Genomic DNA, 27,064 nt, shown 5'->3' with positions numbered 1-27,064 from the left:
TTACTGGCTTTGAATGGTTGTATTACCTTGTGTGAAAAGCAACTGCCAATACTTGGTTGCATCTGAAAGATTCAGTGTGTTGTTTTAGCAATTCAAACTTCCTAAGCGTTCAGCTATTTCTCAGAATGGAAAGCCCTTTAAACTGTCAATTGTCATCATGTCTGTATTTACCATAATAGCCTCTGTGTTATCACTCTAGTTATCAACCTTCAAGTGCATCCCTTGGCTAATCCTTGCCTCATATAGTGGGCTATTTTGGTGTATGCTGCTAAGAGGTTTCTTGGGCATATCTGCTTTCAATCAATACTGTTAGTTCCTAATGGACCGCATCACACAAAATACTCCTGCGCCATTGAAAATAGTGCAGAGAAAATGAAATTGGTTTATCATTTTATCCACTGAAATTGTGAATAGAATGTTTCAAGTGTGCATACTTAAAGTGAAGTAGCCGGCTTTGTCGTTTTTATACGTACTGATCTTTGAGAACAGTTTTTTTGGAGGGTGGGCGGACCTGTCAAAGTAGCTTTCTTTTTATTCAGGAAGCGTCGAGCAACAAGCAAGCAGCAGCGGAGGAGGGGCAGATACAGATTGATTAATTCCTAAACAGTGATGACAAATGACCATTAAATGAAGTTCGTGAACGTAACTAGCGTGGATTACTGGATGACGATTCAAAACACAGAAGTGTAATGCCGGGTAAGTAAGTTTAATTTGCAAACCACGCACTTTCTCTTCGCTACCGCCGCATTAGCAGGGTCCCGTGATGTGCAGTCATCCCACCACAGTGCTACCAGACCACCGCTACAAAGTTCGCAAACAAACGTAGTCCTAGTAGTTACTGACGATGCTATTCTAGCTCGAATCTATGACCCCCCCCAGTAATTGGTTACCTATGTCCAATATTTTCACATATAAATAAATAAATAGCTTTGCCAACCAGCAACTGATTCACAGTGAAGGAATGTGAACGTTTTTTGTTGTTTTTTTTCTCACATGGAATTGCTGTCAAAAATGCCAAAGAGATGGCAAGCAAGGTAGCCTAGGCTTAACTAGACCTCCTGTCGTAAGAAAAAGATAACTTTATGTTTTGCCGTTGGCTGGGGGGGAGGCTGAAGTCACGATTTTTCAATTTCGTCGCATAGCCTACTGTTTCTGAGTCATATGACAGCAGACGCTCAGGGGCAATCATCTGCTTAGGCCAGGGTAAGGCTCTGTTACACTGGTGGTCAATAGGTAGCATGGGGTAGGTGAGCGGTTGCATTAAATCCCCCCAAAACATGTTTGTGTGTCTATATTCAATACATACAAGGTTTTGTCTCATAATGCAAGGGTAGAATCACACTCCATCTCCCTCCCTCTCTCACAGCTGTTCAGGATTGTAACCATGCCCATACCTGTTTTGCCTGAGTCCCATAGCCATGTGTTGGCAGAATTTGACTGCCTTGACCCGCTGCTCTCTGCTCTCCGCTTGGACTCTGGCAGGCTGAAGGTATGTTACTCACTCGCATCCCTGTGACAGCCAGAGGGAAGGTCTCAGATACAATATAAGATGAAAAGTTTTGTTGTCATGCACAATTCAATTGTTTTGTGTCTCCTCCCTCACAGTGCACCTGCCTAGCAGTCTCAAGGAAGTGGCTTGCATTAGGAACGTCAGCAGGTGGGTTGCACCTCATCCAGAGGGAAGGCTGGAAGCAGCGTCTCATCCTTACCCATAAGGTAATTCATCCCCAATTCTGAATTCTGCAGTATAAAATGTACTTTTACAAGCCATAGGGACTCAACATTCAAAACCATAACAGCGCATTGACTATTTTGAACATTTAGTCATGTTTTTCTGTTCCAGGAAGGATCTATAACCCAGGTGGCATGTTGCCCACACAACGAAGACTTTATAGCTGTTGCAACAAGGTAAAATAAATTATCTACTTCTGTGGAATGGAATTTGATGTCTGGCTTTGTTCATGTTTCTACTGACTTTCCTATTGACTACTGTCAATTACAGTCAGGTAATTAAACCAAGTGTCATGGTCTTTCTCTATCTCTCCCATGACCTTTCTCTCCCTCATCTCCTCGTTCTCCCTGTTTCCCTGTGTGGATGTGACTGATGGTTGCTGGCTCAGTCAGGGCCTGGTAGTTGTGTGGGAGCTCCAGCTGGAGAGGCGTGGGCGTCCAGAGAGAGTGAGTGTGTCCTGGGAGCACAGAGGACAGGCCATCACCTCACTATGCTGGGACACCACTGCTTTGAGGGTTTTTGTAGGGGACACCGGAGGCAAGGTGTCCTTTCTCCGTGCAGGATCATCTAAACTTGGCAAGGTACCATTGGAAAGTCTGACTGACTACCTTGTTCTAGGTGCTAACAATACTACTTAATTCCAGCTGAAGTGTGGTGTTCATTGTTGTTAACATTTATTTGTGTAACCAGGGGGCAGCGTTCGTGATGTTCCCAGTCCAGACCATCACAACAGTGGACTCGCGGGTGGTCCAGCTGGGCTACCTGGAGGGCCGTCTGCTGGTGTCTTCACTGAGCCGCTGCTACCTGTGTGACACGGAGAGGTGAGTGTTGGGATCTCGTTAGGGCAAAAGGTCAGAGGGGAGGAACCTCAGACTCCTCCCATAGGGATGCTCCGATCTGGATTTTTGGGGCCGATACCGATCACCGATTTTTTTCCTCAAGATCAACCGATACCGATACCGATTTTTAAAAAAATACATAGCTGTAGGCCTACTGACTGGATAGCCTACATATTTTTTGCTTTTTAGCCAAAAGTTTTGATCCATTAGGCACCAAGCAAACGCAGACCCATTTTTATGGCATAGTAAAGGTCTGGCCTATCACCCAGTTAGGGCCTGAAGCCCAAGTCAGTCGATATGGCTGTATAAAAGACATCATAAACGTGGCCTTCGTGGTTTACATACTGTTACGTCCTCCTATGTTTTCTGTTCAGTTATCTGTCTTCCCCAGGAAAAAAAAAAAAAAAAAAATCGGTTTTTGCGATCGGCCATTTTTGCCGATCACCGATCGAGTCATTTGGAGTGAAATCGGCCGATTTAAATCGGTGGCCGATAAATCGGAGCATCCCTATCCTCCCATGTGTTATGAGAAGGAAGCGAGGATGGAGGAAGCAAGGAAAGACCATTGATATCACTCGGTGCATGTCTCTGGTATTGTCCTTGCTTGACCCATTCCTTCCTTTCCATATCTAATAGGGAGAAGTTTTGGCGAGTTGGGAACAAGGAACGGGATGGCGAGTATGGAGCATGCTTCTTTCCTCAAAGCCGGGGAGTGACCATCAGCCAGCCGCCCCTGCTTTACTGTGCACGGCCAGGATCCCGAATTTGGGAAGCCAGTTTCAGTGGGGAGGTGTTGAGCACTCATCAGTTCAAGCAGCTGCTAGCCTGTCCTCCTGTGCCCTTCGTCAGTTACAGGTGTGTGTGTGTGTGTGTGTGTGTGTGTGTGTGTGTGTGTGTGTGTGTGTGAGAGTGTGAGCTTGAAGGGGAGGGGGATAATCTGTCAATTGTGAGAGGCCTTTTGCACTGTAGTCCAAAAGGTAAGCTAATGTGGTGTTCTTTCCTTTCATGCTGAACCCCTGCAGAAATGAGCCGCAATACAATCTAGCACAGAGGAGCTCCCAGTCCATGGCTTTCCCCAAACTCCTCTACCTTGGGTATTGTCGCAAATGCACATCCTTTTATCAACTGTAGTGTCAATGGGATTATATTGTGTGGTGCCTTGTAGAATTGGATAAGCTTCTGAGGGTTTGCGGGCCAGGCATTTTACACTTAAAGTTCAGAGTTCTGTGTGTATACAAATGTATAACCTCAGTGTGGTCTGTGTGTGTTTGTTTAGGGACCAGCACTTGCTGACCTGGACAGACTCGGCTATCTATATCTTCACACCTCAGAGTGGCCAGGTTCTTCTGTGGACTGAGGTCAAAGGTCAGAATGATGAAGTTACCCTACAAGATATTTGTCTCATCCAACTCTAGTTGATATAGTCTGTCCCACACTTGTGTGATTGTCCTTCAGGGGAGGCTGGTGGAGGTAGAAGTCGGAAGACGGGCTCATTCATCATGAGCCCGTCCTTCGATTTCTACCTCCACCAGCCTCCTATGTCCCTGAATGTTTCTGCTGCAGAGCAGAGTGAGCCAAATATATTCACTTCCAGATGTGGTCGAGGTGGCGGTCTACCGCAGTGAGCTCTTCTGTCTCCATGGTGATGGGCACCTGTCCCACCTCTCCCTGGTGTCTGCGGAGCGTTGTGTTGAGCGGCTCTTGCGGAGGGAGGCATGGCCCCAGGCTGCTGCAGTCTGCTGCATGTTCCAACACACCATCGCCCCCAGCAGGGTGAGATGCCTACTGCACCCTGTTAGACCCTATTAGATCCCAACACATGAGATAGCTAACCTATTGCATGTAACCATTCTAAAGTTATATTATTAAAACTGTTAAGTGTGTGCGTACTTAACGAAATTCTCTTTGCACATCACTGCTCACAGGCCAGAAAGTTGATCCCCATAGACCGCCTCGAGCACCTGCGCTCACAGCTCAGTTCCTCCACACACCTTGAGCTGATTGGTCAGTTAGAGGAAGTGATCTCCAAGGTAGAGCCTTTGGACTCCGCCTCCAGCAGTCGCAGAAGCAGCATTTCCTCTCATGTAAGTCTGGAGTTCCATGCATTGATATACACATTACATTACAGACCATGCTTTAAGTTTGATTTAGGTTTGAATCTTAAATAACCCTCAATACATTCTGAAACACAGTTAAAGGACAATGGTACATGTCCTTATGAAGTATCCAAGAAGGTTGTTTGAAGCCAGCTGTGTATTGTATTAGCACTCCAAGATTCACAATTCTATTCTTTATCCAGGAAAGCTTCAACGTTCTGGACTGTGGCATCTATCGTGTCATCAGCCGCAGAGGTAGCCAATCAGATGAGGAGACCAGCTCTCTTGTTAGCCAATCAATGCTAGAAGAGGAGCGACTGAAGGAGTTTAGTTTTGTACAGGAGGAGGAGCAGGTGGACCATGGTAAGCAGTAGGTCATTAATCACCAACAGCACTGAGGACCATGTGGTTTTCTAACCATAATCGGGAAGGGAAACACAATGCTTTTTATAGGTGTGCCTCTGTAATGAGATTTAATTGTACCAATAAGTATGTGAATAAAACTTGAATAAATCTCAGATGCACAATTAAGTTGACCTTTCATTGTCTGTTCCATTGCATCCTCTACACATTACCCCTTTGCTTTTGTTATGGTCACGTGCTGCATTTATGTTTTGTTGCAGTGGTTTTGGGTACCTTTGCCACATCTGCTTGCATGATCTCCTTTCACCCTCTCCTCCCCTTCATCTCTCCATCCATCACTCTGTCTCCTCTGGCTCTTGCCCCCATCTTCATTCAGATCCCCAGAGCAGTGACCGTATGGAGCGCTCTGACCACAGCCTGCAGTTCCACCTCCCCCTCTCATTCCGTCCCAAACCCCCCCGCATCGCACTGCAGGCCGTCAGAGACAGGTGATCCGTCTACAGAGCCAAAACAAGCACATGCAAAACTGAAAAAGAACTAGATATGTCAATATATGCAGCATCAAGTCATATTCTATCATAAGAGGAGGCTTGTGCATTTGTTTGAGTGGACATTTTGGGTGGCTATGAATTAAGAAGAAGTTATAGTTTATATACTTTTAGGGCAACACTAACCAATCATAGATTATGCACAGTGCAGAACATGACGGCCAATAGGGAAGTGAAACTCATGATTAAAATAAGTTTGTCGAGGTGAAAGTGCAGCTGGTCTGTCAGATGGCCCACTTCCTTTTTCTGCCCAGAAAAGGCACGTGACATCCAGATAAAAAGTGTGTGTTTTTTCTTTCATTGGTTTTCATTCCTTACTGTACATGCATTCAGATTGGTAGGATGTTTCACTTAAGATTTTGTCATGCTCTTTGTATTGTTTTTGGTGTTGTATTGCAATGCTTTTAATGTTCACATTAGTCTGCAGTTGATATTGTTTTTGACTGAGTAATCTCTGTGTCGTCAATATTAGATAATTATGCATACCAAGTTCTGAACAGTTGTATTATGTTTATTTTGATTGGTGTTAGAAGATAATTCTGTTCAAGATAATATTGTAATTGCCCCTTGTTTGTCTTTCAGTGTCTCTAGTTTTGTGAAGAAGACGACTGAAAAGATTAACACCCTGCAAATTAACTCTGACCTGTGGCCCCGCCCTGACCATAGGGAAGGGGCACAAGTGGAAGTTGTAGCTAACACAATGTTTCAAGAAGAAATTGAAAATGAGTGAGTTAGATTTAGATCAGATTTGAGCAATGAGTGTGACTTGCAGCAAAACCTAATGGTTGTGTTCTTCCTTGATCCTCATTTGGTTTTTGTATTGCCCAGGGTGTGTATCGACCAGCCAAACACAGAAACAGACCTGCAGGAGCTGAGGGCAGCGACTGGGCGAGCCATGTGAGTACAGAGTTACAAAGCTATAGTACAAAGCTAAGTACTGCTTAAGAGCTGCTGTAGTATTTCCACCAAAGAGTTTCACTTTTTGCCATTTTGAATGGCATAACAAGATAACTTGTGATAACAAGATTTAATGGTTCAATATGCCCCCCCATCACAGCTCCCAGATCCAGGATCCTTTGGTTCTGTTTGACCCAACATGCCTTGGAGAAGCTCTGCAGGAATGGCTGCCATGGCTGGAGCGGGTTTTCGGCCCTGAAGAGCAGGGTTCAGTGGATGAGGGGGTGGGTGAGGAGAGGTGGGAGAGTGACCATGCAGAGGCCTGCCCAGAGGAGTCTGAGACCCCTACCAGCTCTCCAGAGGAACCACCAGAGGAGGTTGGAGATGAGGAGGCAAGACTAGAGGATTCCCCACAGCGTGGAGAAGAAGTGGACGAGAGTGAGAATCACATCAGGCCTGAGCCCACCGAAGAGGTGCTTGTGGCATCAAACATGAGCCCCCCAGAGCCCATGCGTGTGTGGCCCCCTAAACCTCTGCCCCCAGACCTCCAGGCGGACCTCACTCAGCTGGCCACCATGTATCTGGAGCTGTGCTGTTTTGGGAGCCATGTGGTCCAGAGAAGCGGGGGTGCGGTGGGGGTCACTACTTTCTTGCGTCGCTTTTTCTTCCTGTTGGACCAGGAGCGTGTGAGACGGATGTGCCTGCTGAACTACCAGGACCAACCAGAGCTGCACAACTCTTTCATGGAGGCCATGCTAGGTCAGTAGCCACCTCTGCTCACTCAAATAGTGATTTATTTTTTCAACAAAGTAGTGTACTATTCTATTAGATTAGAGAACTGGTAGTGACTGTTGCTATACTATTGCTCATGTGGTTAAAGGTCATTGTGATGCCTCCTGTGCCCTGACAGATGTGACCCAATCCAGTAAGGTGGTGGAGGTGATTCAGAAAGGGGATCTGCTTAAGTCTCTACGCAGCCTGAGAGAGTTACAGCCCTGGAACTCCTCTCAGCTACTGGCTTACTTGCACAGGTAGCCTCAGACACTCAATCATTTACATTTTACATTTACATTTTTGGCATTTAGCAGACGCCTTATTCCAAAGCGACTTACAATCAATACATTTGACTAAGCAAGTGAATCATCAATCCACCAGTCGTAGCAGGAAGAGTAATCTAGCTCAGGCCCGGGGCCATTGGTAGTCTCAGTGATAGAAGGAAACATTTTTTAAATATATATATATATATAATATGTATAGACACTGGAGAACAGAGAAACAGTACAAGGGGGGCAATAGAAGTCATAGGGGACACAGTAAAGGGAAAAAGCGTGTCTCAGGAGACGCAGTGCTGGGGGGTAGTCGATGTCTCAGGAGGAGGAGTTAAGGTGTAACCTGAAGAGATGGGTCTTCAGATGGTTCTTCAGATGGGTAGTGACTCTGCAGTTCTGACAGCCGTGGGAAGCTCATTCTACCAGCGGGGAGCCAGTGTAGTGAAGAGACGTGATCGGGCAGTGCGACTGTCACCAGACAATCACCATGTCACCTAGCTATTTAAGGGGTCACTCTCATTCATGATATGATAACATGCTTTTCTCTTCTGCTTAGGTTGTATGAGAAGCATGGGGAGGTGGCAGTGCGCTCCTTTGCCCAGTTCTATCCCACAATCCTTCCCTCTGACATAATGGCCATGGCCGAGCAGAGCCACTTCCTGGCTTACTTAGACAATCTGGTCCAGTCCCGGGCTGAGGAACAAAGGTACATTTTATTCACTATGAAGTTGTTTGTAGACCAGGGGCCTCATTTATAAAGCTCTTTTTCACAGTTTTAGGATCACTAAATACTTATAATTAGTTAATTGGATTCACTGTCTCGTCTGCCATAGGCTAATGGTTAGTGATACATGGCTTGTAAACAATCTTGTTTTAGGACGTGTTCAAAAGCAAGGACTGTGTGATCATCTAATTATGTGTTTTTAGCATGTTGTGATGTGCTAAACATGCAGTTAGATGTTCGTAGCGAAGTTGTTTTTAGCGCTAGCCTGCTAGCAGCTGTTTTGCGTGTGTTTTGATTAGGAGCGTTGATATCCATCACCCTTGTTAACTGTACATATCTTTGCCCTTGTCCTGTACATATCACACTACATATATCTTTACTGGACTATATATGGACATGTTGCCATTCATGCACATATTGACTTTTTATAGTCATTCATTGCACTTATACTGACTGTTATACTAATTTACTTATACTCACTGTAATACCGTACACCATGCACTGTCCATATATTCATGGCTCATGCACTATTTGTATCTGGTTAGATGCTGAACTGCGTTTTATTGTCTCTGTACTTTGTTCATTTGGGGCGTTTCAGTGACCGATTCTAGGCAACTATGGGCGTAAGAAGGGTGGGACAAGACGTTGGTTCACGTGGTTCACATTAAAACATTTTTTGTTGATTGTCATTTATAAAGGGAAACAGGCGTGGGACTTGCGTGTGCACTGTTTTATAAATACGAATGTTGGTGTTCGTAAATGTTCTTCCGTGTCTACATACGCAAGCTTCTACGCAAAGCTTTATAAATGAGACCCCAGGTCTTTATCTCTGTCTTTAAGAATAGATCCATCGCTGTCCAACACTATGTACTAGTCTTAACTTTAACTCTTATCTTTAATTAGTCTTTATTTGTCTCCTCCTCAAGATTATCATTTCTGGGGTCCCTCCTTCAGCCAGACACTCTGAGGCAGGATTGGCTTGAGTTGGCACTTACCCACGATGGTCCTCAACTGTCTGACACATTAACCACAGATGGAGAACCACGGTATTGTACTGTGTTATTGGACTGTATCTTACATTTTTCATTTGCTTCATTATTTCTTACTCCTCATGTCAATCTCTCATTTGTGCTATGACCTCTCTGGTGGTGAAGGTGGCACTCTCATTTTTTCAACTGGGGATACGGACGCCTTCTCTCCCTCTTGATTCGCCTTCCCGCTGACCTGGCATCCAAGCAGAAGATGGCAGAATCCTGCAAGGACTATGGGTGAAGACATTGTTGTCTCTGAACACTCCAGCTTATCTGAACTAAACAAATATGTATTGTGACTACTTACGAAGGGAGTCAGATTACTGTATCTCTGTTGTCAATCGCTGTTACAATCAAGTGTTTATGTGGATGGAAATAATAATAATAATAATAATAATAATAATAATAATGCTTTTATCCAAAGTGACTTACATTGCAGTGAGTGCATGCATTTTTCTGTATATATGCTCCCAGCAGGGAATAGTGCCTGGCCTGTGCTACTGTCTGATGACTTGTGTGCTCTATGCAGATACTGGACTGGTTACCTGTACCTGTGTTGTGAGCTGCAACGTCGGACAGAAGCCTTCTCCACCATCTGCAGGCTGGATGACATGAACCTGCTGGAGGAGCCCAACGGTAATATGCAACATGGTTTCCTGCTGTTGAACTCCTATGTCAATGCCTGAAACATACGTGAAATAATAATGAATGTAAAAAACAAAGTGGTGGTAGTAATTAGAATCACGAAGACGTTGGCTATTGACCAGGGTGGAGGTAGAAATCGGAGGATGAGCTCATTGTCATGAATGGAATGAGGAATGGTAGCCTCCCCTGCTATTGACTCTACTGCTCAATGTATGGTTTGTACTATACAGCATATATCTTAGCCTGTGTGATGACAACCTTGTATGTCCTCTAATCTCATTCACTCACTCACTCACTCACTCTCTCTCACTCTGATTCTCAGGTGTGGTGCCCCAGACGTTGGATGAGTGGAAGGTCCTCATCCGGCTGTCCCAGGAGTGCAGCAGAGAGTCAGACCCTGCCCCTGCCTCCAATGGGAACAGCAGCCCGGCCAACGGCTCTGCAGACAGCAGCAGCAGGCAGATCAGCCCTGAGAAACTGACCTTAAGGCTGGCCAGGACTGTGGGGCCCACCCGGGCCCAGGAAGCCCTGCAGGAGTGGGGGGTGCAACTGGAGCTGGGGCCCCAATCCAACCTGGTCTGTGAGCTGCTCAGGGTGGCTGAGAAGAGGCAGAGGTGGGTGCTGCTGATGAACATGTGGGCTAACATGCCATACCTAATGCTTGATAATGACTTGGACTTCTGGGTTGAAATCTAATCATGCCCATATCTCATTGTGAGAGACAGATTCTGACAGATCATGCATGTATATAATTAACTTTTCCCTATTTGCCACACACACACACACACACACACACACACACACACACGTACATGCACACACACACACACTTATTATTTATTTTTCACACTGCATTTTTATTTCTGTGGAAAATGTCCAAAGTTGAATTTTTCATATTGTAATCCATCTCAATATGGATGTTCCTCATCTGTGGTCTCCGTCCCAGGGCTCTGATCCAGACCATGCTGGAGCGCTGTGACCGCTTCCTGTGGTCCCAACATGCCTGACAGGGACTCCACTAACGCCATCTGGCACCACTGGATGGACGGACGGACATGTGATTTGACCAAAGCCGTCATGACCAAGTTGAACAATCTAGAATGTGACCCTGCTTATTAACTGCTGTTACTGTGCCTGGTTAATTTCTGTTGCATCATCCTTGAGAGGATTCCGCTCCAACAATCCTGAAAGCATATCACCCCTGATATGGTAGACAATATCACCCCTGATACGGTAAAGACAACAGTATTTTCTCCTCTAGTGGTTATACTCTATTGTTGATATATCATTCTATCAGACTCACTGCTTTAGAAGTTTTAGAAAACTTTGGTTACCATAGTCATTTAGAATCTGTTTTGCTGCCTTCTCCTATACCTCATACTGTGTTATTAACTTTCTCTGGCCCAACTCTTTGTGCAATGATCAAAAGCACCTGACCTGAATCGTGTGAAGAAAATTTGAAAATATTATTTTATTGAAATGCCCTAGTCTAATCTATTAATATTTATGTGAATAAAATATGAACCATGATCTTTTTCATATTATTTTAGAATGACATACATTTCCAAAATGGATGTTTGTTTGGGGAATGGCATACTTTGGCTACTATGGCTACTGTAAATAGTCTCTGATTCCAGTTACAAATGGGATCATTTGTGATATGCCAGGTGGATTGTCTTACCTCTATTTATATCTTTTCATAACATTTCTTGCCAATTGAAATCAAAACTCTCTTGTTTTTATAATGTTGTTAGAGAAAATGTTATATAAATGTCCAACCTGGTCTCACACGGCAGACGTCAGGATTCGACGTCTGTCGTTCGTATCCAAACGTCGAATTCCGACGTGACATTGGGGTAGCTCGTTCTGAAAGCGCAGGGGTGCGCCTGTTATGTGCGCCTGTCGGGCTGGCATGGGTGGCACAATTTTGAGAATTTAACACTTAATTCCCTGCATTCTGGTCAATTTGTATGCACCATTTTGTGCTTTGTATTACCATTTCTGTCTCCACTACCCATTGTATACTTTAATTAGGCTACTAACATTACAATCCCTTTGTAATTCCCAGTGCTACCAATCAGCGTCTTTGAGCCTCGGAAAAGCGCTATATAAATTCAATGAATTATTATTATTATTATTATCACAACACAACAGAGTGTCACCATACAAATGTAATATTAAACTCCCATATTTATTCTTTAAACAAACAAATCTGGGGGAGTGGTCGGAGTTAACGAGATATTGTTCCAATCCATTACCTGGCCATTACCTGCCTGTGAAAAGTATGAAAATGTGCATTGCCTAGCGTATCAAATACCATGACATAGATTCAGACTTTTATGTCTTGAAATCAGAAGTCCTCCCAAGCCAAAGACAAGATTGGTTGTCTTACAATCCGTGCGTTTAATTGCAAACTTCCACATACAAAACCGCCAGTTCACCGAAGCTCTCCTTTCCTCAACGCAACACCCGCCCCCCCCGTGACCTCCACCAATCACAGGAATGCATTGGCACACAACACAGCTCACAGTAACAGTGCTAACATTGAATTTCTGAGCATTAATTGCAACATTAATGAACATATTATTACACGGTTGCTACAATACTTTACCTGATATAAAATGGGCGGCACATGCACAAGCATTTTTTTTTTATCTTGTCCTCAGTCCAGTTGATGCCGCCGGTTGCTCTGAAATGGTCTGATCCTGATGGAATTCGGTAGAACTTGAGTCCGATAGTCGTGGAATATCGATTCTGACAACCGAACACGCAACAAGCAGACATTTCTTTATGCTAGTAGCCGTTGTAAGCTATTTTAAGCGTACCTAACTCTGGATCAAGAATGTTGTTTTTGTCCACGCTTCCGTTGCCTAAACACGCGTGACTGTAAAAGGGGCGGGGGCATCATTCACCGGGGTTCTTCTCTGGTGAAGATCAAGTGAGAAAGATTGCTTTACCTTCATCAGATCGACTTGCCTTTGGCTTACCTGTATATTTCGGTCTATACCAGGACTTGAGAAACGAGATGCCCAACCTTGGATTTGACAAACTGGCCCATTTTGCGCAACAAGTGGAAGAGTTTGAAGCAGCGGAGACAGGGTTGCCAGATGGGCTGTTTTTTTTGTGGATTTAGCTGTTTTTAGACTGGTTAGGCTCGAAATTGTCAATCCCATCTGGCAACCCTGAGCGGAGAGTCTACAGATAGTATGTTTACAGATATCGCACTGCTGAAGTGTTAAATTCTCAAAATTGTGCCACCCATGCCAGCCCGACAGGCGCACATAACAGGCGCACCCCTGCGCTTTCAGAACGAGCTACCCCAATGTCACGTCGGAATTCGCGTCGGAATTCGAACGACAGACGTCGAATCCTGACGTCTGCCGTGTGAGACCAGGTTGAAATGTCAGGCTGTATAAACAGCTTCAGCTGTACCTTTCACTGGTGATTTCGTGATACTGACATATCCAATATATCAAACTTGTATTAATTTGTGACAGCCAGGGTTTAACACAAACACATTTTTGCTTGTGTTTATCTGAGGTGTAGGATGTTGTATAACTTATTGAGAGTAAGTCAACAGAGAACACTAATAACATTGTCATGAAATGAGACAGTGTTCTCTTGTGATTGTATCAAGCACCACACCTGGGACATCAAAGGAGGAGGACTGGGAGGAACAATAGAATAGAGGAAAACATGTGGGTGTTACTGTTTACACTATCTCTGTGTTTTCAAGGGCCCAAATGAAAATGAAATTCTCAGTTTTAAAAAGAAAACATTAATGTACAGTGGAGAATTTAGGTCACCTCATAGATTTCCTATAGTGAATATACACTGAATTATTCCTGCCTCCACCTTCTTTGTATTTCCCATAATCCCTCCCTTCCTCTCTCCGCCGTCCTCTCCTATCTCCTGTCCTCCCACCTTTGCCCACCTGCTCATGTCATTGGAAGCCCTGGCATAGTGACGATCAGATTCAAGGTCTTGGCATGTGGCAAAGACACTGACACACTTGTAAGAGAGACAAAGGTTGACAGAAATGGCTTCTATTGAGAAGTGAGGAACACATGATGTCAGTGTGACATTCCATTCTGTTGCTATCCTTATATTACTGTCACCACCGCTGACTGATAGTCTAAATCATTACCATGAATCATTGCTTGAATATACAGTATGACTTATTAGAAGTATACTATTCCCTTGGCCTTCGCACATTAATCAGGAATTATTCTTTTGGAAAGAATTTAATATCCACCTAGTAACAACTAGATTCCACTGTGACACAAATCATCTTGACATTGAAACCTTTACAGTATGCATACAAATATTGTGTATAATATGGGTAAGCTTTTAGGATTAGAACTTTTGCCCATGACAGAAATAAACTCTCAATTGTAAGACTTGAACCTGTTTATGATGGAAACTAAATTCGAACAATTAACTCTCTTAAATCAGGCTTGTTGCAGTTGAAATGTTTCTGTGTGGCAGATGGCTGTCATCATGAGAGAGAGGGCAGAATCGGTTTGTTTTGAAAGGTTATTAGGATGAGGCAGAGAGAGCTCTGTGTTTGATGTTGATGTCTGCCTGTCACCAGAGAAACAGATAAGTGGATTCTGCACATACCTGTTGGCCCTGCCAGTGTATAAAAGTCAACCTCTGATGCTCACATCAGACACACACTGCAACACAACTGCTGGCGCTCAAGATGATTTGTGAGGAACATAAGAAAAAAGCTGTGTTGACATTTTGTAATAATATGTAACAACTTACTTGTCTCTCTGAATCTAGATATAGCTACACATGTATACTAAATGACACAGATGTTTTAATCACAAACGCCTTCAAAGGAACATTGATTGATAACAGTTTTGGGGACCTGGATTAACAGACAGATGGACACGGCACCCACAGTAAGAATCAACATTCTATATGTTCTGCACATGACCAACAATGTTACCCATACAAGCAATGTCTGTTTTTAAGTAACCTTTTCTGAGTGGGGCAGTCCCACTCATATTTTTCTTTTTATTGGACAGATATAGTGAAGACAGACAAGAAAGTAAGGGCATGGGCCGGATTCAAAACCATGCCGACATGGGCATATGTTTGCTCTGTAGACCGCGGTGCTAGACCACTGGACCGCCACAGCAATGTCTGTTTAAAGTATTGTCATTTGGCAGAGATTAATGTAACAGTTTATAGTCTCTGTGTTAATGTTCCCTTGTTTTAGGTGCACCTCTCTCTGCTTGCCCTGGCACTGGCTCTACTTTGTCTACCTCACACAGCCACATCAAACGGGGTATTCCAGAACACCTCAGGTAAAGAGTGTGTTAATGTAAAAAAAGATTGTGTAGTCTGTATAGTACTATATGTCTTGTACAGTACATGTATTTCACCAGTCAATCAGTGCCAGATATAATATTTTGAAGCAATGTATATCATTTTCAGAGGTTGTATATCTGGGGTCCACATTCGTAGAGGAGGCTTTGAGAAAAGCTATTGAACTGACTAATGCCGCGTACGCTCGCACCAATGAAAGGTAGAATACATTTTATAGAGACCTTATACGTATGAATGTCTTGCATATTAGGTTCATGTTGTATTTAAACATGTATGTTGGCTCCTTGATTACTGTTGAAATCACATTCAGGCACACTATGGCTCTTCTGCTTGCAGAGTGAAGATGTTTCTGTCAGACGGGGCTCTGAGACCCAGTGACCTGCTGGCCCAGTTTAAACAGACTGGACCCCAGACCAAGAATCACGTCCGAGCAGCAGAGCTGCTGGATAACACAGTGGAGCTGATAAGACAGATGGTGTACACCAACACCATGGTCCAGCCCAATCTCCCTGGTAGGCTACTAAATTATCACACAGGCGGGGACCAAGGGTTCATATTTTGACAATATTTGAGTAACATTTTTGGTTGTTTTTTTGGTTACAAGTTGCCATTTTTGGTCAGAAAGAAAGAGAGTGGAGATGCCTGTTTCCCTCCACAGAGATGCTGAGTGAAGAGGACATGGAGACATTACTGCAAGCCACAGGCTGCTCTTCGGAGATGCAACAGCCCCAGTGCCCCACTGACTGTCTGTCTGAACGCTACCGCTCCTTCACCGGAGAGTGTAACAACAGGTCAGTACAGTCACATACAGAATAATGTGAACCTTAAGAGAAAGTTACAGTATATTACTATAAAGTTATTAATTTAGGCACACTTTTTCGACTTAATCAGTGTGGTTCATTTGGGATTTTGAATTGTGTATGTGTCCTGTTGTCACCCATCTTTAGACAGCACCCTAAGCTGGGAGCTGCAAACACCCCATATTCCCGCTGGTTGCCCCCAGAGTATGAGGATGTCGGAGGGGTCCCCAGAAGCTGGAACCCTGAGCATGTCTACCACAATTTCACCCTGCCACCAGTAAGAGTCCTGTCTTTAGATCATATACAGTTCCCTTCATAAATATTGGAAATAAGAAGCATTTTGTCTTCTTTTAGATCATTTTGTGATTTAGATGATTTTGTAGCTCTATAGGCTACTCCCACAGTAGAGATTCTCAGCTTTAATTCAATGGAGGTTTTTTTCTGATTGGGTTCACCATTTAGAAAGTACAACATGTTTTAAACATACTCCCTAACCCTATTTCAGGGGCCTCATTTATAGAAAATACTTAGATAAAATGTTGATCTTACCCATGTCGTACGTAGAAAACCACGTCAACGTAGTGATTTATACCATTTCAACGTGAGTCAATTTGACCGTGGAAACGTTCGTAGCTCTACGTCGAGTATTGACCTTGCGTACGCACATTACCTACTGGTTATACAGAGTTATTACAGGCTTGTGAGCCGCACTGCCTACTGTAATTCATGCAAGTGGCTCGTAATAAAATTAACGATGTTGTTATCAGCCGAGAAAATTAGTTTAATTCAAGATTTAAAACTGATGTTTATGATTGTATTTCAGTCTTCCTTTATATCCCTCCGGAGCTGTCAATCTCCCCTTCAACATGCCTAGTGCCTTCCACAACGGATCTTGCCCGGCCACGCGCTAAATTATACTGGATTTTCTCCGGTGTCTGGGAGTGAGCAAAGGGAGTGAGCAGCCATAAGAATAAGACCACCTGATAAGAATAAGACCATTATATTATTACAGTATAAGCAGCACTCGAGTTGAGGGGGGAAATAAAAAACAGTGAAACAGAGTTGAGGGGGGAAATAAAAACAGTCAAAATCGTCCCCCTTCTAAAACGGCCATCCCCTCTTTCCATACTTTGTCATTTTATCAATGAACGTGGTATTACTGCTATAAGTTACTGACACTGAAGTCACTGACGCTGAGGGGATGTTAAATTGTCCTCATATGATAAAATCCACCACCTCCTCTGATTTTCTTTTACAACTTGAGTACTGAGTATAAGCATTTGCCTGGTTAGTTGTCATGATCAAACGTTACAAATGCAACTTACCGAGAAGCCACCCTTCTCTGCCCTCTCCCGCTTCCAGACGAACACCTACCCTATATTATAGCATTTGTCTTAATTGAGCCGCTATAATTGAGCCGCTATCACAGGGCGTTAATACAAACCTCATTCACCTGCGTTCATTTTACCTGCGTTGGTATTTATAGAAGGCAGCACGTACGCAACTTTAAACAAGCGCAGCCCGTTTTATAAATAATGCTTACGTCCGTTTAGAAAAATGGCGTTCAAGTACTTTTTTTTTATAAATGAGGCCCCAGGGCTCCAAAAGAAAATAATAATAATTTTCAAATACTTTCAAGTACTTGTTTAGTATTTGGTCGACAATCCATTGCATGCAATAACTGCCTGAAGTCTGTGACCCTTCGACCCCACCAGGCACTAGGTGTCATTGGTCTATACATGCCCTAACATTAACACTCTCTCCACAATGTTTCACAGATGAGATGGTATGCTGTAAATCATGGGCAGATCTTTTTTTCTCCAAACCTTCTTCTCCAAACTCTGATACATGATAATATTCATCTCATCTGTCCGCCACACTTTTTTCCAGACCCCTTTTAGTTACTTTTTAGGAAACTGTAAGTTGACCATCTTTTTTGAAGATAGCTAGTGGTTTGTACCTTGCAGTGAAACTCTAATCCAATCTGAAAAGGAAAACATTGAATTAAAGCTGAGAATATCTACTTAAACCTCATAGTAATTGTTATGTTATGTTATGTTAATTTCATTTATAATGCGCCCCCCATCCAACTTTTACATCGGCCCGGGGCGCAGCCCGGGTAAAGGAACAGATAAAGACAAAGACAAGGAACACAGAGAGCAATCAGACACAGACGACTTAAACGTAAAACTCAGGCATACAATTCACAACAAATAGGGAGTAGATTTAGGGAATGTCATTTTGGAAGAGGTGGGTTTTTAACTTGGCTCTAAAGGAGTCCAGAGTGGGGGCAAACTTGATGGCAGAAGGGAGCGCGTTCCACAGGGTCGGTGCTATCACTGCAAAGGCACGGTCACCCTTCCTCTTGAGGTTGGTACGTGGGACCCTCAGGCTGAGTTGGGCGTCGGACCTGAGCCTGGGTCTGGGCCTTGAGGAGGTAGACTGGTCCAGGAGGTCCTTGATGTAAGGTGGGGCGAGACTGTTGAGAGCTTTAAAAACAAAGGTGCAGATTTTGAACTTCACTCTCTTCTTCACTGGGAGCCAGTGAAGGGAGATGAGGACAGGGGAGATGTGGTCCCTCATTTTGGTGCCTGACACCAGCCTGGCAGCGGCATTTTGGACTAGCTGCAGGCGGTAGATGGTCTTATCAGGAAGTCCCGCATATAGTGAGTTGCAGTAGTCAAGCCTAGATGATATTAGCATGAGGACGACCCTCCTCAGGTCGCTGGGGGTGAGGAAGGACTTGATCTTGGCTATGATGCGTAGTTGGTATAGGCATGCCTTCACGACGGAGCTCACTTGTCGGTCAAGGTTAAGCTCGGAGTCAAAGATGACACCGAGGTTCTTTAATAATAATAATAATAATAATAATAATAATAATAATAATAATTGTTTTATTTCAGATCAAAACTCTTCTATACTACTATCAATACTTAGAAGGAGGCATGGGAGGCAGTGTAATTCATACATCCGCTGTACTTCAAATTCAGCAGGGATATGACCTCAGCTTCGTCCTCCCTACAGGTGCGTCTAGTGTCCCAGCAGGTGCTCTACACCCACAATGAAAACATATCACTGGACTCTTCTCTGTCTCACCTGCTGGTGGAGTGGGGCCAGTGGATAGACCATGACCTGGCTCAGACCCCCCAGAGCCCCAGCACAGCGGCCTTCAGGACAGGGGCCGACTGTACCCGCACCTGCAGCCGCGATACGCCATGCTTCCCCATAGAGGTGCACCTGAGCCGGGAAGCAGCTGTTGTAACTCTGTCCTCGCTCACTCATCTGTTCCTACTCTCTTATCTCATTGTATCTGTTTCTCTCCATCTTTCCACCCTTAGTCACTTCTTCTTTGATTTCCCCTCATAACACTGACTCACCATCCACTCTGTTTTCTTAGAGTTTGAAATGAGCTTTACTGCTACTGCGTAATCTATAGGCTTTGTTGCCAAAGGATTACAGGGGAAATGAATTAGCAATAAGTAATTGTGTTAAATCTCCTTCTCCACAGCTCCAAACGTATGAGTGCGAGGTTTAGTTTTTGGATTTTTCTAAATGTTACACATACTTTAGCCCATGGCATACTGTATCACTAACCCACACATACACACACTTTGGCTTTTCCCAGATCCCTTTGTCAGATCCTCGCAACGGTATTCAGAGCTGCATGCCTTTCTTCCGCTCTGCCCCAAGCTGTGTTGGTGGGGCGCATCGCCACCGTGAGCAGCTGAATGCCATCAACTCCTTTGTAGATGCCAGTATGGTGTACGGCAGCTCTACCACAGTGGCCTCTGCCCTACGCAACCACTCCTCCCCTCTGGGCCTATTGGCCCTCAACCCCCATCACTCAGACCAGGGCCTCGCCTACATGCCCTTCCTACCCCGCCTGCAACCTCACCTTGACCCCTGTGGCCCTCGCAGTGGCAATAACTCCACTGTCTCTGAAACACCCACGGGCCACGAGAATATCACATCCTGTTTCCAAGCAGGTAGGAAACATCCTAATGCTACTAGAACTTGTGCCACGACGTGTGTAGGAAGCAGGGCACAATTACTACCGTATAAATGTTCCTCAGGTGACTCACGGGCCAATGAACATTTGGGGATGATCGCTCTACATACCCTGTTCCTGAGGGAGCATAACAGGCTGGTGCAGGAGCTGCACCTGCTCAACCCTCACTGGAGCCCTGACACCCTCTACCAGGAGGCTCGCAAGATCATGGGGGCCGTCCACCAGGTAAATACCCGAAGTTCAATGTGCTCCTCTTCCTCCGCTTACTATCTATTTCTGCCTGAACTAATTTCATAAGATCATTGGGTTCCAATCCTCCTCCTCCGTCCAATCCTCCTGTGTCTGACGCACTTCCAGATCCTGACATGGGAGCGCTACCTGCCACGGCTCCTGGGGGAGAGCGCCACCTCCCAGCTTATGCTTCCCTATGAGGGCTATGACCATGAGGTGGACCCCAGCGTCTCCAATGTCTTCGCAGCCGCCGCCTTCCGCTTCGCCCACGTCACAGTGCACCCCATAGTGGCCCGGCTGGGCCCTGGCTACAGCCTCAGCTCGCAGCATCCTCCCCTGTCTCTGCATCACTCCCTCTTTGCCTCCTGGAGGGTAGTGCAGGAGGGTGAGATGCAGCTCACTACTGTCATCTCATTCTTTAGCCTGCGTCTTCTGTTTTTGTCTGAGGCCTTGTTTTGTCACCCTCTCTCTCTCTCAGCTCTGCTGTTTCTCCCTCTCTGTCTGACAGGTGGTATAGACCCTGTATTGCGGGGTTTGCTGCTCTCCCCTGCTAAGCTCCAGATGCCAGGCCAGATGATGGTGGAGGAGCTGACAGAGAGGCTGTTCCAGGCCCAGGGAGGGATGCCTCTAGATCTGGGGGCCCTCAACCTCCAGCGGGGACGCGACCACGGCCTGCCTGGTACTAATCTCAGAACCCAGGATGTCGGACTTAAGCCTAGCCTGATACCAACTGAAACATATGTGACAGGGTCTGGTGAAAAAGTGGAGTGCCCCAAGTAGGGCAAGGTCATTTTTCAGTGTTTTACAGATTATGAAAGTGCAGATTGTAAACATTTGAATGTTGGTACATCTCAAACCAAATTCTGGAGAAAATAGCTCTGAATCAAAACAGATGCATTTGCTACCGATAGCTAGCTAGCAGCTAAGAAAGAACATCGCTATGAACTAATGAACTAAAGCTATGATCTAACTGCATGTTTAGCACACGCATATTTTAAAGTAAGCTTTTGGGTCATTTGCGTGACTTGAGCATTGCCGACATGCTGACCTTTTCACCAGACCGTGTCACAAATATATTAATATTTTACCTCTGCTCAGAATTTAAAACGTTTATTTTTCTACAGGACTAGTAGTGCCCTTTGTCACCTCATTCCTCTAATCCTTTTCTCTTTCTGTCTATCCTCCAACATTGTAATTGTAACGTCCTGACGTTATTGAGAAATCTTCTTTCCACCTCTCTCCACCAGGTTACAGCTCATGGCGCCGGCTCTGCGGGCTCTCTGTTCCCAACACTACATCTGAACTGGCCAACATCCTGGGAAACCCCTCTCTAGCTCACAAATTCCTGATCTTGTACGGGACACCCCAGAACATAGATGTCTGGGTGGGGGCCATTTCAGAGCCAGCTCTCCTAGGCGGGCGAGTTGGGCCCCTTCTGGCCTGCCTGTTGGCCAAACAGTTCCGCGCCATGAGGGATGGGGACAGGTGAGACATGAGGGATGGGGACAGGTGAGACATGGAGGATGGGGACAGGTGAGACATGAGGGATGGGGACAGGTGAGACATGGAGGATGGGGACAGGTGAGACATGGAGGATGGGGACAGGTGAGACATGAGGGATGGGGACAGGTGAGACATGAGGGATGGAGACAGGTGAGACATGGAGGATGGGGACAGGTGAGACATGAGGGATGGAGACAGGTGAGACATGAGGGATGGGGACAGGTGAGACATGGAGGATGGGGACAGGTGAGACATGAGGGATGGGGACAGGTGAGACATGGAGGATGGGGACAGGTGAGACATGGAGGATGGGGACAGGTGAGACATGGAGGATGGAGACAGGTGAGACATGAGGGATGGGGACAGGTGAGACATGGAGGATGGGGACAGGTGAGACATGGAGGATGGAGACAGGTGAGACATGAGGGATGGGGACAGGTGAGACATGGAGGATGGGGACAGGTGAGACATGGAGGATGAGGACAGGTGAGACATGAGGGATGGGGACAGGTGAGACATGAGGGATGGGGACAGGTGAGACATGAGGGATGGGGACAGGTGAGACATGGAGGATGGGGACAGGTGAGACATGAGGGATGGGGACAGGTGAGACATGGAGGATGGGGACAGGTGAGACATGAGGGATGGGGACAGGTGAGACATGGAGGATGGGGACAGGTGAGACATGAGGGATGGGGACAGGTGAGACATGAGGGATGGGGACAGGTGAGACATGGAGGATGGGGACAGGTGAGACATGGAGGATGGGGACAGGTGAGACATGGAGGATGGGGACAGGTGAGACATGAGGGATGGGGACAGGTGAGACATGGAGGATGGGGACAGGTGAGACATGAGGGATGGGGACAGGTGAGACATGGAGGATGGGGACAGGTGAGACATGAGGGATGGAGACAGGTGAGACATGGAGGATGGGGACAGGTGAGACATGGAGGATGGGGACAGGTGAGACATGAGGGATGGGGACAGGTGAGACATGGAGGATGGGGACAGGTGAGACATGAGGGATAAGGACAGGTGAGACATGGAGGATGGAGACAGGTGAGACATGGAGGATGGGGACAGGTGAGACATGAGGGATGGGGACAGGTGAGACATGAGGGATGGGGACAGGTGAGACATGGAGGATGGGGACAGGTGAGACATGAGGGATGGAGACAGGTGAGACATGGAGGATGGGGACAGGTGAGACATGGAGGATGGGGACAGGTGAGACATGAGGGATGGGGACAGGTGAGACATGGAGGATGGGGACAGGTGAGACATGGAGGATGGGGACAGGTGAGACATGAGGGATGGGGACAGGTGAGACATGGAGGATGGGGACAGGTGAGACATGGAGGATGGGGACAGGTGAGACATGAGGGATGGGGACAGGTGAGACATGAGGGATGGGGACAGGTGAGACATGGAAGGTCCCCTCATCTATAGTCATGTGCACCTGTTGCAAGGTTGTGTAATGACTCAAGACATGTATACAGTACACATACACCTCTGAAGTGAATGTAAGGATCACTTCAGGTGTTATTTAGTTTTGCAAGAATCATTCATAGATGTATAGACTATGTCTGAGATGCTGCTTATTCAATCTCTGTCCCTCTGTCAGATTCTGGTGGGAGAGAGAGGGGGTATTCACCAGTGCCCAGAGGGTTCAACTTCATGGAGTCTCCATGTCACGCATCATATGTGACAACACCCACATCACCCAGGTCCCTGCAGACCCGTTCACCCTCACTGTCACCCGAGAGGACATGTTATCCTGCAACCATCCCCTTCTCCCCCACCTCAACCTCAGTGCCTGGAAGGAGCCCCACACAGGTAGAGGAGAGAATGGAATGGACAGATAGGCCCTTTCTCAATTGTTAGAAACTTCCTCTGCATTGGAGGAGAATATCTATGTTCCTCCCGTTAGATATTGTCCTCCAATGCTTATTTAGAAGAAGCGAGTGGAGGACGGAGGAGAGGTCATGAGGAATGGAGTTTCTAACAATTGAGAAAGAGCCCCATGTGACTTCCTTGTGATAAGCATGAGCTGCTATGTCGAGACAGAGCATTGATCCAGTGAGCCAAACAAACTGTTGCATGAGCAAAGATACAAATGTTTGGTGAAAGGTATAATATAGTGCTGTAGGAGCCATTGGGTCACTGTTTTCCTCCTCCTCTCTCTTCCCTCTCAGATCCTAGCTGTGGCCCAGTGCCCAGACTGCAGTCCGGCTTCTCTCTGCTCTGTGACTCCAAGATCCTCTACAAATGTCAGACTGGCTACCGCCTTATAGGCCCGCCCTCTGTCAAATGTGACCCTAGCAGCCACCAGTGGAGTCCTGCTCCCCCCACCTGCCAGGGTACATGGTCTTAATATTGGACACATCTGAGAACGTGTGTGCTTCTGGGGGAGCAATTGTTAAAGGGGTGAAGTATTTCTCATGTTCTTTGCTGGCTGTGATTTTCTGCAGATATCAATGAGTGTGCTGACAAGCCAACTCCTTGCCCCCAGAATATGGAATGCCTCAACTCACCGGGTTCATACATTTGTACAGGTACATACTTTTCTCTACTCATTGTTACATAATATGCACATAAGTCAGTCTGGTATTACTGCAATCACATCTTTAGTAACATACCAATTAAGCTATCCATTTATCAAACTTCATTATCAGCACTGAATAGGCATTTTACAAATATATCAATAGTAATAATCAGTCATCCCTAGTTTTTACAGTCATTGAGTTATCTACATTATCATGGATACGTGTTCTTTGTTTGTTCTCTGGTCCAGAGTCTGGCTCGTCCTCTCTGTCTGTTGTTTCATGGGTTTCTGCAGTGGTAACAGTGGTCGGGGGTGTGGCCATCATCTTTATGATAATGACTTGTTGTAGAAGGTGGGCTATTATTATTATTATTATTATTATTATTATTATTATTATTATTATTATTACTACCAGGCTAGATGCTAGATATGTACCAGGCGAGGCTTGTGGAGGTAGAAATGAGAGGACAGGCTCATTGTAATGCATGGAATGGAACAATGTGTTTGATACCATTCTTCATTCCATGCATTACAATGAGCCCGTTATCCTCTGATTTCTACCTCCACCAGCCTCTACTGATGTACACACAGTATGGAAGGGTTATTGAAGTATTGAGTTACAAGAATACATTAAAAAATGCTAGTCTTTCTCTGATTCTAGTTCAAATGTAAAGATGTGTTCATGCAGATTGATGATATTGGGATTTCTGTTTCGATTTTCCAGATACTTTCCAAAGAAGCAAGAGCCGGTGAATGGTGGATGCTCTAAGGGGAACAGATAACAATGTTTTTTTTTTTATGTTGTTCATTTTCTTGTTTACTGAATTATTCTTTCTTGGGGGTAAAATATGTATGTATCTAATGGTATCATTATACATCTCTATGGCATCATTATTTTGATGTTTGACATAAGGTGTGTTGTAATGTAATTATAACTCATTAACAACAGTATTCTTGAATGACATGCTTGCTTGATGTAGGTTACTTCAGACAGTTAAACAAGTGAATACTTGCATACATGTTCTTTTAGCATCAATAAAGGAACCCTATTTTAGACCACTCTATGCAAGTTGATCATCACCATTATCAAGAATGAGAGGAGCTATATTTACCCTGGGTGTGACATGTGTGACAGTCTGATGATGCCTACTCATTAGAGCTGCATGACAACACTTATTTGTTTGGGCTTTGAGTGTCATAATCTAGTATGACAAGTTCATAATACTAAACAAGCTTAATGACCTCAGTGTCTGGAACACTTCACTAAATTCTTCTTGGAATGTACGCTCTTATACGTAAAGCTTTCCTTACAACTGTATAATGCCATTCTGAAAGACTATTCTTGGTATGTTGAATCTTTGTGCCATATTTCCTCTCATTAAACCTGTTTAGCAACTGTGGGCGTGGGAGTCAAGTAGAGCTGTTGTATTAAGGTAACCAAGCAGTTCCTGGTTAAGACCTCGATCTCCTGACAAATCAGTGACCTGCCTGAGGTTAAAGGTCTCTCTGTCTTCTGATTATACTGGAAGGCTTTCCATGTTACATGATTTATTTGTATTTTAAGGCTGCTATAGGTTAAGAGTTCTGAATCGTCTATTCCCAAACATCACCGATATTACCACTTGGCTGACGTTGCTAGTATAGCTTGACTTTTTTACTCTCTCATTGCTAAGAAAACAAAGGCATACAACAACAATCCTCTCCCCTCTATTGTAAGCCCTCTGGTTCTACTTGTTGAACCATTGACCAACCATAATGACTCACGGCAGCGCCAACAAACATAAATCAGACAGCACAAAACTGGGTAATTCAGGCCATAATGTTTACTTCCAAGTTTTCTAATGGAGTGTGAACCTTAAAGAAAGAGAATCATACTTGCCAGTACATTTTGTAAAAGAAAAAAGAAGAAGAAGAAAAAAAAGGCTATGAAGCAGCACTTCATGTGACATTCTGTATTCTTCATTTTACGGTCTCTTTCATGCAAAGGTGGCTAATATCAATAGTGCAAGGTTATAGGACATTACTGAATAGAGGTGAGTACACAACTGTTCACATTATATATGGCTATGTATCCATGCAAAAGCAACACTTGGTCATTTATGGCTTACACATACAGTACATTTTAGGTGAACTACAACAGTTGTGCATAATACAATCACATTAAAGCTGTTTCATGTCCCAACTAGATAGTTTTAAACTATGATAACATTAGGAGTGTGAGGGGCAAATCTTGTAACTTAAATAGGCTATCTATGATTTATCTTACCATTAATAAAGTAACAAGGTTAACAGTTGTTTTTTATTCAATGATCAACAGAAGCTACTGTACAGTATGGGGTCCTAGTCCTTCCAAAACCATTATGACTATACTGTAGGTGCTTCGTCTGTATCATCTAAAATATAGTGCAAGAATCGATCAACATTAAGGCCATGCATCTGCATAGTAATAGGCCACAAACAGGTCTAATTTGCTGCAGTGCTTCTAAGGCAACAACACATTCTGAAATCCAGCTATACTGGAGTGTATATGGCATGTGAGAGGCTTCTGTGGATACCACATAGATATAGGTCATCTATACTGGTAAACAACAGTCATACACATCAAACTATACACAATACTAACACAGATGTTTCTATAGTATGTCAACAGAGTTATTTTCTTGAATGATGTTACTGTCTTTGTGTTTGAATGGACATGAATGCTACTGT

The 27,064-nt window shown here is 44.8% G+C and overlaps 2 protein-coding genes across 2 annotated transcripts; both read left to right on the top strand.

Annotated features, from left to right (window-relative positions):
• The first annotated feature begins 599 nt into the window (after positions 1-599).
• On the top strand, positions 600-11,361 carry hps5 (HPS5 biogenesis of lysosomal organelles complex 2 subunit 2). Its single transcript, XM_080539650.1, has 23 exons — positions 600-696; positions 1,367-1,489; positions 1,606-1,716; positions 1,844-1,908; positions 2,121-2,313; positions 2,423-2,553; positions 3,208-3,426; positions 3,594-3,665; positions 3,848-3,936; positions 4,166-4,344; positions 4,497-4,655; positions 4,871-5,030; positions 5,407-5,518; positions 6,161-6,304; positions 6,407-6,475; positions 6,636-7,234; positions 7,386-7,506; positions 8,081-8,230; positions 9,175-9,294; positions 9,403-9,516; positions 9,809-9,915; positions 10,247-10,538; positions 10,871-11,361. Exons 2-23 carry the CDS (start codon positions 1,385-1,387, stop codon positions 10,929-10,931), a joined length of 3,372 nt encoding a protein of 1,123 aa, XP_080395776.1. The 5' UTR covers positions 600-696; positions 1,367-1,384; the 3' UTR covers positions 10,932-11,361.
• Positions 11,362-15,380: 4,019 nt separating this feature from the next.
• On the top strand, positions 15,381-25,773 carry epx (eosinophil peroxidase; the record flags this gene model as incomplete). The annotated part of the gene is made up of 13 exons (XM_080539649.1): positions 15,381-15,463; positions 15,601-15,776; positions 15,923-16,059; positions 16,216-16,341; positions 19,089-19,295; positions 19,690-20,050; positions 20,138-20,298; positions 20,431-20,689; positions 20,813-20,983; positions 21,552-21,789; positions 23,435-23,646; positions 24,006-24,170; positions 25,748-25,773. The coding sequence occupies exons 2-13, from the start codon at positions 15,608-15,610 to the stop codon at positions 25,771-25,773; spliced, it is 2,232 nt and encodes a 743-aa protein (XP_080395775.1). The 5' UTR covers positions 15,381-15,463; positions 15,601-15,607.
• Between the last annotated feature and the right edge of the window lie 1,291 nt (positions 25,774-27,064).

The sequence above is a fragment of the Nansenia antarctica genome, assembly GCF_963989245.1.
Source record: "Nansenia antarctica genome assembly, chromosome: 9".
Classification (NCBI taxonomy): domain Eukaryota; kingdom Metazoa; phylum Chordata; class Actinopteri; order Argentiniformes; family Microstomatidae; genus Nansenia; species Nansenia antarctica.
This window is presented reverse-complemented; position numbering and strand designations above follow the sequence as displayed.